This window comes from Colletes latitarsis, chromosome 12, assembly GCF_051014445.1.
Source record: "Colletes latitarsis isolate SP2378_abdomen chromosome 12, iyColLati1, whole genome shotgun sequence".
In the NCBI taxonomy this organism is placed as follows: Eukaryota; Metazoa; Arthropoda; class Insecta; order Hymenoptera; family Colletidae; genus Colletes; species Colletes latitarsis.
The window spans coordinates 24,714,054-24,730,122 of record NC_135145.1 but is presented as its reverse complement, the minus strand read 5'-3'; the positions used below and the strand labels follow the sequence as shown (position 1 = coordinate 24,730,122).

At 38.1% G+C, this 16,069-nt stretch overlaps 1 protein-coding gene across 2 annotated transcripts in view; it reads left to right on the top strand.

The window, feature by feature from the left end:
- P130cas (Serine_rich_CAS and FAT-like_CAS_C domain-containing protein p130CAS) overlaps positions 1–16,069 on the top strand; it is an 83,785-nt gene that overhangs the window by 38,842 nt on the left and 28,874 nt on the right. For both annotated transcript variants that reach the window (XM_076779846.1, XM_076779845.1), the window contains one exon: positions 15,902–16,051. In XM_076779846.1, the coding sequence (XP_076635961.1) occupies positions 15,902–16,051 (150 nt within the window). The remainder of the gene's footprint in view (positions 1–15,901; positions 16,052–16,069) is intronic.

Sequence of the window (16,069 nt, the reverse complement as noted above, 5' to 3'; positions counted from 1 at the left end):
TGCAAAAACTCTCTGGAGAACTTTGTCCATTCACGTTGGCCAGGCCATATACACACGACGCTGTATATTAAATGCACCACGGTCGGCTTTCTCCGCCATTTATCCTTCGTCTACCTCTTCAAAATACACTCCAACACGTGACGACCGTCCGGAATTTTCCAGCGGGACGTATTAATATTTCCTCTTTCCGGTCCCTTGCAACGGAATTAGAGGTAGCCACATCTGGATTCGATTTGCAGGAAAAAAACTCGACGAAAGGCATTTGCACGAAATTTTGGGGTACCATTTCTGACCTCGTATTAGATTTTCGGTAAGGAATTTTTTTCTCGAAAATGCGTAGGATTTCTGGGGTATGTCTATTCACCAAAAATGTTTATAATTAGCCCCTGAAACTAAATATATTTTTTTTAGTATAATTTGAAATTTTTTAATTTAGTTTCTTAGTAACTCTTTAACGAAGCTTCAATGAGATTTCGTGGACGTTTGTAAATATCGAGGAGGCTAAGTTTTTACCGACAGGAAAATACTCGTCCATTATATTCCATAATGGTCGATAAAGTAAAAGGTAAGAAATTGTTTGAAACAGAAAGAGAAGGATTTAACTGGTTTAATAGGCCGCTAAGGTGCGAGTCAGGCGATCGCAAAGAGAAGTAAATAGAAGCAGAAAGGCTAGGCTGGCGGATGGAAATAATTTTACTAGAGTGTCATTTGTTGCTACATATTTACTGTCTGTTACATGCGCGTGTGTGCGTAGGAACGCGCTCGGTGTCTCTGTTTCGATCCAGCTCGAAGAAAAGGACACGCAGCTTCTGCAAATTGATTCGGGTGCAGAAACTGGTCTCGTAAACTCGAGCCGACGTTTCAGAGAGGCCGGATGCTCTTAATGATCGGCAATTTCAGTACGCGTTACGTGAGAGCAAGTTCCATGCGACGCGTTTCGTCTCCTCTTCGTGAACGGCGTCTTAAAATCCCCCAAGACACATCCGAGCATTTATTCGCGAAATTGTAATCCTTTCCCAGGTGTGACCAAACACCCTGTATATGTCTATCGAACAGTGGACTACTGTGGAAAACTGCACAGCTTCGATTCCCAACATAGTCAACGCAGATCAGTCTGGGTTGCTTCGACTTGGCGGTCCTCGTGATGCTCAAACTGGCCAATGATACCCCGTAAAAACGCATCGGGGTGCAGCTTGCATCCGCATCTTGCAAGGACCCTCGTGGAAGAGAAAGGGGTTGCCGAGAACGTGGAGGCTTTCAGGACGAATGGATAATCGGGAGTCCTTTCGCGTCCTAACCCCTCGCTCCCGAGCAATAAAAGACCTCGAGGTCCTCCCGGTGAAGAGTACCTTTTCGTGCCCACTTTTTAAACGAGGGTGCGCTAGAGTGGCGAACAAAAAAGGAAAATCGCTACCATTCGATGAAATATTTAACAGCTTCGATTTACAAATATAGTGGCCGAAATAATTACAAGTTCATCCAAGATCTCTCCTTGCCCTTGCATTTTAAAAGCAAATTAAATTTGTTTGGACCCCTCAGCGATCAAAAGATTTAGAACTTTTAATTGTTAAGGAGGATTAATTGGCCCACTGCTCTAGAAAGCTTGGCGTTACAATTCGTCGAAGCAACGAGCCTAACAAGTTGACGCGTTTAAGTTCAACTTTGCAGCGCAACGCGTTTTAAATGGAAGTGGAACGTGATTGTCGGCATAAAAGAGACTGTATGCACCTATCCTCGTTCTTGGCATATAAATTCTGATGCCGCGGCGGCGAGATGGCACCTAATTGCGGTTAATGACAGTGCATTACCAGTCGGGGCTCTCGGGTCGTGCAAAGAGGCTCCCATAAAAATAGAATATCGCAAATTTGAACCACTTATTACGGTGTCAATTCGAAACTGGGTCGAACGCGAACGAATTGGCCCCGTTTCACTTGCTCGGCTGTCCTCTAATTTCGAAAACTTTTCTCAAAGAATGTTTCAATCTCGATCGTGTGCGGGGGAAAATCGTTAGTCGTTCGAGGTTATTCGTTTCTACGGAATTTGCAATTCCGTCGTTTGATTGGCTCCCTTTTGTCCCGCATCCTCGCAGGATGCGCCCGGAAACCACGCCTCTGCACTCTATACATCGGTCTGTATATCTATATTGGTCATCGGACAAATTAGATTGAAAGGATACGGATTACATGCTGCGCAATCACTCTCCATTTTACGTACGATGCATATAAAAGTCAAAGGATTGATACATTTTTCAAGCATGCGATAAGGGAGAGTGGGGTAGCTCCGAGTCACAGTTGGTGGTTTCTTGGGGGTGTGTCTATTCACCAAAAATTACTATAATGACCCCCCACGACCGAAAATAATTTTTTCAAAACGATTTGAAATCTACTAGGCACCCTACTCCCTGTCGGTTTTTCTTAAAAATTAATTTTTCATTTTTAATAATTTTATTTGACGCCCTACGAAAATTTTGTTTAGTACTTTTTTGTAGGTATCCATGAGCTCTACTTCCATACTAAATTTCATTGAGATACGTTTGCTATTGTAGAAGTTATGGCTGTTTGAATATTGGACCATTTTTATGGGGTTTTTCTCATTTTGCGAGATCAAGAACCAACTTTTTGAATATTTTTACGATTTGTACATATTCTCCATCAAAATACGCGTAGTTTGCTTTTTTAAACATTAAAATCCTTCAATCCGTTCAGAAGTTATGACATTTCAAAGATTCGCATGAAATTTACGTGAAGAATTTCTGGCCTGGAATTATATTTTCGGTAAGTAATTTTTTTCTCGAAAATGGTTAGGATTTCGAGGGTATGTCTAATAACCAAAAATGCTTGTAATTGACCCCTGTAATTAAATATAATTTTTTTAGAACGATTTGAAATTTTTTAATTTTGTCGAAAAATTTCAGTACCTTCTCGAATTTTTTTCTCGAAAGGGGGTAGGATTTTGGGGGTATGTCTAATGACCAAAAATGATTGGAATAGATGCCTGCACACGATCATATTTTTTTTAAAACGATTTGAAATTTTTTAATTTTGTCAAAAATTGTCACACCTACTCGAATTTTTTTCTCGAAAGGAGGTAGGATTTTGGGGATATGTCTAATGACCAAAAATGATTGGAATAAATGCCTGCACACGATCATATTTTTTTTAAAACGATTTGAAATTTTTTAATTTTGTCGAAAAATTTCAGTACCTTCTCGAATTTTTTTCTCGAAAGGGGGTAGGATTTTGGGGGTATGTCTAATGACCAAAAATGATTGAAATAGATGCCTGCACACGATCATATTTTTTTTAAAACGATTTGAAATTTTTTAATTTTGTCGAAAAATTTCAGTACCTTCTCGAATTTTTTTCTCGGAAGGGGGTAGGATTTTGGGGGTATGTCTAATGACCAAAAATGATTGGAATAGATGCCTGCACACTATCATATTTTTTTTAAAACGATTTGAAATTTTTTAATTTCGTCGAAACATTAAGGCACCTACCCCCTGTCGATTTCTCTTAAAAATTAGTTTTTCATTTTTAATAATTTTATTTGACACCCTATGGAAATTTTGTTTAGTACTTTTTTGTAGGTACTCATGAGCTCTACTTCAGAATAAAGTTTCATTGAAATATTCTCACTATTATAGGAGTTATGGCTGTTTGAAAATTGGACCAGTTTTATGGGGTTTTTCGCATTATGCGGGGTAAAGAATCAACTTTCCGGTTGAAATATCTTCGATAATGAATTTTTTCTCGAATGTGCGTAGGATTTTGGGGGTATCTATTGACCAACAATGATTGATTTAGAAAAACGCGTTATTATTAAGATCTTTCTATCGTTATCTGATTGCAGATTTCTAACAGTCAGTTCTGGTGGTAATTTATCGCTAGTGAAGATGGATTACCTCGATCGATTCGATTCGTTCCGCTGTTACACATTGTTATGCACGTTGATTGACGAAATGGTCGGAAAATGACCGCAATAATTGTACCAGTGTTCGATAAATTCGTGAAGTCACCCATCGGAGTTAACTCTGCCTCCGGTCTGGCGCTGTTAATAATTTGATGTCATGATATCGTCGCGTGTAACGAGAGACGGTAATTTCAATATCGATGCTCCCCTGAACTCTGTAAACCGTGTTTAGAAACGTAACGCCTCGATTTAATCGCAGCATATTCAATTACGCCGCTCTCCGGGCCTGCTTTCAGCACCTAGCTGCTTCAACTTAATCAGTTTATCTCCAGAAATTGCCAGACACGAGTATGTAGCTTCTTTGGGGCAACGGTCTCGAGCATCCGCAAAATTAAGCTGAACGATCTTGCACTCGGGTATGCTTTTCTCAAATAATTAACAACCATGTAGCTTGCAATTTTTCTCTATAATTTCTCATTTAGAGGTTTCAATACATTGCAAGGCGGTAAAAGATTTAATGGCTACTTTAAGGAGCTCGATGGTTCCCACTATAAACAAGGTATCGAACCTAACACCGCTGAGAAAAGTGTAGGTATAGGAGATTAGGTTGAAAAATAAAGACATTTGTTCCCAAAATCCTTGTGTTTGCTTTGTTAGGTCGGGTACTTCTGGGTCCATCGACGGAAAAAGATGTTTCATCCACGACCATAAGGCGCGAAGGCATTATTACGGGGTCGCTCGTTTGCCCTAGCGACGTCATAAATTCAAATTAAGCGGCGATTTATGAATGGTGTTGTCAGCCATTCCGGTATTGATTCGAGCTTCGACGCATCGTTTCAATGGACTCCTGGCAAAGCTTTAATTATTCCTTGTTATTGCTGATAATGGGAACAGACTCTGGCAATTCAACGAAATTGGCTGCATGTGTTTTTAAGCTCAGCGCGAAAATCCAATTGCCCAACGAAACAATTTCGCATTTTAAATCGCGGGCCAATCGAATGGAATTTTTCTAATTTTCTCGTTATTTTACATTTCATTCTGCTAATTGGTCTCGTCGGTAAGATACTAATTAAGATTTGATCAATGCGTCGAAAGAAAATAGAATTGTTATATACAGGGTGCTCATATTCAAATGGAACAACTAGTTCTTTAATGCCCAGGTGTTTTCAAGGTTATTTCAAGGTCACCTTGTTTTTTTATCGTATTCTTTAAACATTTAACTGATATTTCAAGGTTAATTTTGTTTTTCTATTAAAATTGCAATTTTATATCGTTTCCAAAATTAACATTTATATTGAAAATTTAATTTATTTTTACGTTATTCTAATTCATAATGCGATACAACTCGATAATATTATTTTTATTCGTTCATTGTGAAGTGGGTAGTCGATTCGTAAATTTAAATTGTAATGTTTCCATTGACGAATGAACAGCTGATTCGAAATTTTTTCTCGTACAAGAATTTTGCCCGCCTCTGTCGTTGAAAAACTTGTCGAGCGAGGAATGGCGGCGATTGCTTGAAAAAAGTAAACGGAAAGCACAAGAATAAATACGCAAAAGACTAATTGTCGGTAATTAGCGACCGATCGGACTAATTAACGTACGCGCGGAGCTGCGTCGATACGCGTGCAGCAATTTCAGACTAATTTCTTTACGCGGAAATCGCGGCTGGCCGGAAGTGTCAATTAAAGAGATCTCTCGTGTTGCTTCTCATTCACGTCTCCCTTCCATCCTTCGGTGCATCTCGACGCTGCTTGTACAGCATTCTTAACATCGACGATGACTCACAGCCGACGCCTTTCTCATTTCCAGTCGGCCAGGACCTCGCCTAATTCTGATTTGCATAAGATTAGGGGCCGGTTCACTGAAATTTATCAGTCTCCATTTATTTTGGCCTCTAGAATCCCCCATTAAAATTTTTTCCAGGGGTGGCTGAACGTTAAATTGTAGATGGAGCTTTAAAGACGATAAGGTAGATACCTTCTACATCAATTACGATTACATTTATCCTCTTAACAACAATTAACGTTGGAATTAAATGCCCAAAAGAATTCTGTACAAAGCGGCAGGGAGAAGTGGTCCTCGTTGTGCCCCTACCTCAGCCAGAACCTCTTCAGACTTCAATTTCTAATCAGAGTTCTATCCGAGACTCTCGTCGACGAAGAGTGTAATTAGAGAGGGCGGGTGGGTGGGTGGGGGCGTTAATTACTGGGAAGGTCGATCGTTCAGACGGGCGCACGATGACAACGAAAGCGGCCGAGAGGGAAGACTAAGATGAAGGGTACTTCGCGGTAGTACTTTGGCACGTGTTGCAAAGCGATTTTAACCCTCGGCAGTTAAACACGCCTCGCCGGCCATGTATCGACATAAGGCTACTTAGTTCGAGGTGCCTGCGCAGGTTTTGTGGCCGTCAGGATAGCGACGAGACGCTTTGTAAGCTCTGTTCAGCATTCAGACGCGTTTTCATGGGCACACGCGGCCCGCAAGAAGATTAAAATCGACGATTTTCTATGGGCTCGCGCTCGAATACTATGAAAACTCGCGTCGTGTCGCTTTTCCCACGAATTCAATACGATCGAAAATTGTTTGAAGATCGGTTGATCGTGATACAAATTCAAAGCGAGATTAATATACAGGGTGTTCGGCCACGCCTGGGAAACATTTTAATGGGAGATTCTACAGGCCAAAATAAGACGAAAATCAAGAATAGCCAATGGAGGCTTCGTTAAAAAATTATTAACAATTAAATTGAAAAATTTCAAATCGTTCTGGAAAAAATATTGTTAGCTGTGGGGGTACATTACAAGCATTTTTGGTCATTATATATACCCCCGAAATCCTACGCATTTTCGAGAAAAAAATTCGAGAAGGAGCGAAATTTTTCGACGAAAAAAAAAATTTGAAATCGTTCTAAAAAAAATATAGTCGGATGCAAGAGTCGATTGCAATCATTTTTGGTCATTATACATACCCCCGAAATCCTGTCCACTTTCGAGAAAAAAATTCGAGAAAATGCGAAATTTTTCGACGAAAAAAAAAATTTTAAATCGTTCTAAAAAAAATATAGTCAGATGCAAGAGTCGATTGCAATCATTTTTGGTCATTATACATACCCCCGAAATCCTGTCCACTTTCGAGAAAAAAATTCGAGAAAATGCGAAATTTTTCGACGATAAAAAAAATTTTAAATCGTTCTAAAAAAAATATAGTCGGATGCAAGAGTCGATTGCAATCATTTTTGGTCATTATACATACCCCCGAAATCCTGTCCACTTTCGAGAAAAAAATTCGAGAAAATGCGAAATTTTTCGACGAAAAAAAAAATTTCAAATCGTTCTAAAAAAAATATAGTCGGATGCAAGAGTCGATTGCAATCATTTTTGGTCATTATACATACCCCCGAAATCCTGTCCACTTTCGAGAAAAAAATTCGAGAAAATGCGAAATTTTTCGACGAAAAAAAAATTTTAAATCGTTCTAAAAAAAATATAGTCGGATGCAAGAGTCGATTGCAATCATTTTTGGTCATTATACATACCCCCGAAATCCTGTCCACTTTCGAGAAAAAAATTCGAGAAGGTACTGAAATTTTTCGACAAAATTAAAAAATTTCAAATCATATTAAAAAAATTATACTTAATTACAGGGGTACATTACAAGCATTTTTGGTCATTAGACAGACCCCCGAAATCCTACGCATTTTCGAGAAAAAAATTCGAGAAGGTACTGAAATTTTTCGACAAAATTAAAAAATTTCAAATCATATTAAAAAAATTATACTTAATTACAGGGGTACATTACAAGCATTTTTGGTCATTAGACATACCCCCGAAATCCTACGCATTTTCGAGAAAAAAATTCGAGAAGGTACTGAAATTTTTCGACAAAATTAAAAAATTTCAAATCATATTAAAAAAATTATACTTAATTACAGGGGTACATTACAAGCATTTTTGGTCATTAGACATACCCCCGAAATCCTACGCATTTTCGAGAAAAAAATTCGAGAAGGTACTGAAATTTTTCGACAAAATTAAAAAATTTCAAATCATATTAAAAAAATTATACTTAATTACAGGGGTACATTACAAGCATTTTTGGTCATTATACATACCCCCGAAATCCTACGCATTTTCGGGGAAAAAATTCGTTACGTTGAAGATGATGTAGATCCTGATCTAGGCAAAGTTGTGCTGAAAATGTTGCTTGAATCGAAAACGCAACAGGTGGGAAACAGTTGTCATTGCAAGCTACGACTTTTACGTCCTTTTTCCACTTTTCAAAGTACAGCACATTAGCAGCATGCAAGTCTTACGACCGAATGATGCAACAGTAATTAACGCGTAAGATATTTCGACCATTGACTCACGTCTCCTTCCCTTTGCTTGGTATAATTTATTAAATGAAGCACGAATTGAAGTAATTGGGTTTATTAGCGGTGAATAGTTCACGGTTGGTTAGACGATGAACTTATTTTCTAGAGATGCAAATCCTTAAAATCTACAAATTCTATTACTCGTGTAATTGTTTAATCAATATCAGAGTAGAATACCCCTTTGATCTGTTGTATTTTGAGCAGTGTTCATAAAGAAACTCGCGAAGCAACGAATAAAAGATCCTCCAGTATTCATTCGCGACTCCCTTGCACGGTAACAATCGTCAATATTTACGTTCACCGAATTTATTTCTGTTGGAAGGCCCAACGACAGCCCTTAAACAGCAACGCACGTGGACCAGGAAGGGGCGGGTGGGTACACGGGAAATTGTGCCTATTACGGAGGGCGAAATAACGCGTGTTCGTCGACCTCGTACCCGGCTCAACCCCGTTCAATGAGTTTCTCCGTCGACATGCACGACGACACGGCATTGTGCATCGAGCGGCAGCCCTAAATCCGGCACGTGTGCCCTCTCGATCAAACGCGACGCTTCGAAAACTGACTCATGGCCTGCCTCGAGCACCAGGGGGTTCGAGACAGGGCAAGAAGCGTTTTGCATACGAAATAAACCGTGCCCCATCGGGTAAAATATTCGTCGCGTAATGTCCATCGCGTAATCCCTGGGAAGCTAGTGCCTCGCCAACCGAGGCGACGATGTATCGGGAGGTTGCATTTAAATCAGCGTTACGATCTTTGAACATCCACTTCTGTAATAAAATGCAGGATTACCTTAATCAAAGTATTTGCCCTCGCAAGCTATAACGCTCTTTTGAATCAACCCATTCAGTAACCCAATTTTTTCGTTCAGTACCCTTTTGTGAACAGGTTTCTCTACACGAAAGGACATTAATCTCATCGAAAGTGAAGACACATGTTACCCAAACGTTTGGAAGTGGATTTTAAAATGCAACTAAGTTAGGATTCAGTCGGTTATACGTAGAGTTCCATAACTTTTCGATATCAAACTCGAGCTAAACAGCATTTGCGTATCCTGCTGGCATAAATATTTGTTTAGAGCGCGATCGGAATGTAGATCGATTCGAAAATATAGTCTCTTTCATCGAGAAGGAATTTTAGTGGGTGTCTCCTGGGCAGATATTAAATTCCACCACTACCGGGAACGTTCCACGGCACCTCGGTCAGGTGTTTGGTGAATTACGTATCGCTGCGAGTTTACCGCGGTGCATTAAAGATAATGGCCGTTATTTATCAACGGTCGGTCGTCGCGTTTGTATCTGAGCACACCGGTAACTCGCGCTTACGGCCGACATATTTTATAAGAAAATCCAATGTAGCTTCGACGTTCCTATCGCTAGCGGCTGCCAGGAACAATTTCCACAAGCAGCAAAAATATAAGCCTCCATCGACAAATTGGTATTCTTCATTTTCGTCTTAATCCCCCATTAACATCCTGTATAATTGGGGGAATTGAAACCAGTCAAGCGTGAAAGGCAAAAACAATACGACTTGGTGTGACGATTGTTTTAGAAGACAATGATTTCCTAGAGATGAGACCCTACTAGTGGGAGGCCTCTATGGTGCCCCGTTTGTAGGTGCCTAGCCAACAAGTCATCTCGGAATAGTAGGTATGGTCTGAGCAGCGAAAGGGTAGATTGAGACCGCAACAGTAGACGTTCCTAAATTCCTCGAGCCATTCTTCTTGAGAGCAGTGTGCGCAACAAAGCACTGATCACCTACTACCGCAAAGAACGATCCCATTTCCCGTAATACGGTCGTACGGTTAAGCTATTTCCCTCGGTACGTGCCACCCGCGTAGGAAATAATTTCGTTCCAGACATCGAGATCGCCCCTGTGGCGCACAATGCTCAATGCCCAAAGGATCTCTAATGGGAATGTTAGAGAAGACGTGTCCCGTGTTTGGAATAACGCGGTGTGACGCGGCCCGTTGCAGATAACACAAACGTGCTTACACGTATGCGCGCTGAAATACGAGGCCCCCTGGACTCGCATCAAAATGTTTGTGCAGGTGCATCCGCGCTTGCACAGGTATGCCCTACCCTACAACGCGTAACAAAGGATGCATTATGAAGATGCGATGATACTGCCCGGATGACCTGTTTGCCTCTTCATGGTTCGCGAGCCGCGACCAACGCGCGAATTTTAATCGAATTAGGGAACCGTTGCACAATACCTACCGCCCCTCTAAATCGAATCTTTTCAATTTACTTATTGTTCTTGCGCATAACTACCCTCTGCATAGACTGCACACGGTTCAAATACTTTTTAATCCATCGACTGACAACTACGGGATATCTCAGTGCTTTTTTTTCTTAATAAAATTTACTGTAAATGTATATTTTGGAAATATAATGTTTTCTTTAAAATAAAATCTTGTATTTAGATAATTCAATCAAATTAGTAAACAAATGAACAGAATGTTAATTAACTAACACTACTGCGTTAATTTACAAAAACATAAATCCTTATTCGATGTTTAAAAAATAGAATAAAATGAAAGTCGAGTTTGTAAAAATACATTTGCCAAACAAAATGAACATATCAACTGCTCAAGGTGTTAGGCCACCTCGGGGAAAAATTTTAATGGGAGATTCTAGAGGCCAAAATAAGGCGAAAATCAAGAATAACAATTTGTTGATTGAGGCTTCGTTAAAAAGTTATTAACGTTCAAAGTTCCGCCCTTTCTGAATTTTTTTCTCGAAAGTGCGTAGGATTTCGAGGGTATGTGTAATGACCAAAAATGATTGCAATCGACTCTTGCATCCGACTATATTTTTTTTAGCACGATTTGAAATTTTTTTTTTCAGGGGAAAATTTCACACCTTCTAGAATTTTTTTCCAGCAAATGAGTAGGATTTCGGGGGTATGTGTAATGACAAAAAATCATTGCAATCGACTCTTGCATCCGACTATATTTTTTTTAGAACGATTTGAAATTTTTTTTTTCGTCGAAAAATTTCACACCTTCTCGAATTTTTTTCTCGAAAGTGAATAGGATTTCGAGGGTATGTGTAATGACCAAAAATGATTGCAATCGACTCTTGCATCCGACTACATTTTTTTTAGAACGATTTGAAATTTTTTTTTTCGTCGAAAAATTTCACACCTTCTCGAATTTTTTTCTCGAAAGTGAGTAGGATTTCGAGGGTATGTGTAATGACCAAAAATGATTGTAATCGACTCTTGCATCCGACTATATTTTTTTTACAACGATTTGAAATTTTTTTTTTCGTCGAAAAATTTCACACCTTCTCGAATTTTTTTCTCGAAAGTGAGTAGGATTTTGGGGGTATGTATAATGACCAAAAATGATTGTAATTGACCCCCACAGCTAACAATATTTTTTCCAGAACGATTTGAGATTTTTCAATTTAATTGTTAATAACTTTTCAACGAAGCCTCCATCAACTAATTGGTATTCTTGATTTTCGTCTTATTTTGGCCTCTAGTATAATCATTTTCCATCATTATAACGGAAATCGATTGGGGAATAAATTGCGCTCGACGTTGTTGAAAAACGAATTACAAAGGAAATTAATTTAAGCTAATTCGTGATTAATTTCCAATCATGTTTGATCACTTAGTAGTCCCGCAGTCACTCACGTAGAGCCGTGTGGTAATTACTTCTTGATTAAAACCTCTGGCCACGTTTTCGACCGTCTTCGTGGCTCGCACGATCTACGTGGCGGAAATGTCGTCGTTAATTCGTGATTAATCGAAGTGACGAAACTGTGAACCAATTATCGAAGTCGTTTCAAGGATAAGGCGCCGAACAGTAATTAAGAAACGATAATTATTAGCGAGGGATTTTATTTTTCTTTTCATTTTTACATTCCTCCATTTATTTTATTTTTTACTATTTTATCCACGTAAATTTTAAGTTAATACTGTAAACATAAATGTTATTTTATTATTTTGATAGATACAATTTATGGTATAGCACATTTATTTATAAAAGGGAAAATATTGTTTCTGAAATCATCAAACAATTTTTCTAGTTAATCAGTTTACTATAGTTATAGCAAGCATATTTCAAAACGATTCTATACCAAGAGCTAATTCTGTTAATTGAATTTAATTTAATAATCAGAGTGCTTTGATCGTTATCGTGAATTTCTATTGGCCTTCCATAATTTGATTGCACTCTAAAACTCGCGAAAAGGTCCTGCATGTGAGGCAATCGTACAAATTTTAACTACTGAACGTTGAATTACTCAGTTATATTACGTATCAATGACTTCGATTTTCGATTACGTGGAGTTAATAAGTCTGCACTTTCACTTCACGTAATTAACATTGTATTACAATCTTGTTTTCTTGCCGTAAGAAGAATGCATTCGCTAAGTTTCATGCAGCAGTTATTCGCGAGGTAACTTTGTCCTTTTATCACAATTACAAAACATCGTTAAACTTAATAGCCACGATTTCTGTCGAGGTTTCTAAAGCAAAGATGCAAGAGAACAATCAATTAAAACTCCTGCGCAATTTCCACGATTGCGTAACTGTGAAATAAAGGTGTAATTAAAATAAAGTTGGAGCGAGATGAGATTGGAATATACTGTTTCGAATACGGAAAAATAAAAATAGATTTTATAAGAAGAAGTTCTATAAAACGAGTAATGTTAAATTTAGTATTTACACAAATGAATTCAGTGGGGAAAAGAATCGGTAACAAAGGCATCTAGAATAATATAAACTTTATCTTCGAATTTTTCAAAGGGGATCTTTCCACTAAAATTATTGAATTTGTGTAAAATAGTAATCAATAATCTTCTCTAGAATAATCCTTTAGCAGCTTTTCTTTATTTTGGCCATAAAGATTAGGATCGTTGATCTAAAAGTTTTAATTAGCATTGTGTACCTAATTTTATTAAAGTCGTTCGTAGTTCGAGAGCGCCACGTAGTCGATGGGTGAGGGCGCCACCATAATGCAAGCGGATGCGCCATCTTGATTAGTCAGTACGTCTTGCGACACGCGAGAGAGATGTGTCGAAATAAAAAGGTTAACCACGTACAAATTATTTCTTCCTACCTTGTTCAACTCCCACCACGTACCTCACCAACAAGTTTACGTTGAAATAGTAAATGTATCACATGTATATTTCATTATGCTACAGATTTGCCTCTATTTCTTAAAATTGTACAACTGTATTTCTTTTATTACCAACTGTTGAAATAAATGCATGAAATGTACGATGATTTCAGACGTGTCAGACATTCATATCCGATAGTTATGTTAGTTTTAAGAAGGTTTGTTTAGGATTAGTATAGAGATTCAATTCCAAAGCCAGAGTAAATGAAATTAACGCGTTCACTGCCAGATCAGAACCGTATAACCCTACTTCTGGAATGTTCTATCGCGAACAGTCGTGTAGAATGCACAAAGGAAAAGTTCTTAGTTAAAGAATTAAAGTTACGTTGGACTATGTTCTTGTACATTTAAAATTACAAGTTTAGTGTTCGGTATTATTAAGTATATTGATACTACGACCACGTGCCACACAAATCTCGCCAGTCAACAATTGTAACCTGTTTTTATAACACCATCTATAAAAACATGTAATGCACGTTCGTCAAAGCCGTGAGATGACATCATTGTTTGCCACGAAAAATGGTTGGCGAGGAAACTGTTGTCATATCGTCGAGGCACTTTAATTGAACTTAGTTGAAAGCGAGTAACATACGACGCGGTTTCCTCGTAAGCCATTGTGACTTGCACTTCGTCTTAAATGGTCGTTATAATCTCTTGTAAGAACGTTTTGCTTCCCGAAATAGCAGGCCGTGACGTAGGATCCTCTAGGAATTTATGGTTGCAATTCATTGAAGAAATAAGACCAGTTTGCGCGCCAAATGTGTCGAAAAATTAACAAAGACGAATACAAGTCATAATACATCGCTTTAATTCCATTTAAAGCGTAGATCATGATTGAACACAATAATATTCTTAACGAGTATAATATAATTAAGCATAATAACCGATAACGTTTCCTTTATTAGAAACTGTAGCTTCGGTTTTAGGATTAGACAATAAAACGACGCATATACTTTTTAGGTTATGTTTAATATACAAGGTGTTTGGCCAACCCTGGGAAAAATTTTAATGGGGGATTCTAGAGGCCAAAATAAGACGAAAATCAAAAATACCAATTTGTTGATCGAGGCTTCGTTAAAAAGTTATTAACAATTAAATTAAAAGATTTCAAATCGTTTTAAAAAAAATATGACCGTGTGTAGGCGTCTATTCCAAGCATTTTTGATCATTAGGCATACCCCCGAAATCCCACCCCTTTTCGAGAAATAAATTGGAATAGGTTTGACATTTTTGACAAAATTAAAAGTTTTCGAATCGTTTTAAAAAAAATATATTCGCGTGCAGGCGTCTATTGCAATCATTTTTGGTCATTAGACATACCCCCGAAATCCCACCCCTTTTCGAGAAATTAATTGGAATAAGTTTGACATTTTTGAGAAAATTAAAAGTTATCGAATCGTTTCAAAAAAAATATGTTCGCGTGGAGGCGTCCATTCCAATCATTTTTGGTTATTAGACAAACCCCCGAAATCCCACCCCTTTTCGAGAAATAAATTAGAATAGTTTTGACATTTTTGAGAAAATTAAAAGTTATCGAATCGTTTCAAAAAAAATATGTACGCGTGGAGGCGTCTATTTCAATCATTTTTGGTCATCAGACATACCCCCGAAATCCCACCCCTTTTCGAGAAATAAATTGGAATAGGTTTGACATTTTTGAGAAAATTAAAAGTTATCGAATCGTTTTAAAAAAAATATGATCGCGTGCAGGCATCTATTCCAAGCATTTTTGGTCATTAGACATACCCCAGAAATCCCACCCCTTTTCGAGAAATAAATTGGAATAAGTTTGACATTTTTGAGAAAATTAAAAGTTTTCGAATCGTTTTGAAAAAAATATGTTCGCGTGCAGGCGTCTATTGCAATCATTTTTGGTCATTAGACATACCCCCGAAATCCCACCCCTCTTCGAGAAAAAAATTGGAATAGGTTTAACATTTTTGACAAAATTAAAAGTTTTCGAATCGTTTTGAAAAAAATATGTTCGTGTGCAGGCGTCTATTCCAATCATTTTTAGTCATTAGACATACCCCCGAAATCCCACCCCCTTTCGAGAAAAAAATTCGAGAAGGTGTGAAATTTTTCGACAAAATTCAGAAATTTCAAATCGTTTTAAAAAAATTATTTTCGGTTGCAGGGGTCAATTACAATAATTTTTGGTGAATAGACCTACCCCCGAAATCCTACCCCCTTTCGAGAAAAAAATTCAGAACTGGCGGAACTTTAAACGATAATAACTTTTTAATTCTTGGATACAGTGCGTTTTCTCTACACTTTGTTTTAGGTTATTAAATTAATTTTACTTTCATACTGAAACTGCTAACAAAACTACATATTTTGTCGTTAAAAAGGAAATGCAAGTACACACATTTTCTGTTGTTTGCAAAAGTGAATGTTTCACCGAATTTAATATCGAAATACTTGCGAAAGCTCGTCTATGTTAATGCAAACAGTAACGCATTAATTGTTCAACTTTTTGTTGCAGCAAAAATGTGTGAAAGCGCGTGCGGTGTACGACAATATCGCAGAAGCACCTGACGAGTTGGCTTTTCGAAAGGGCGACGTTCTGACTGTGCTGGAACAAAACACTTCTGGTCTTGAGGGCTGGTGGCTGTGTGCCCTGCGAGGTAGACAGGTAATTACCTTCTTCACC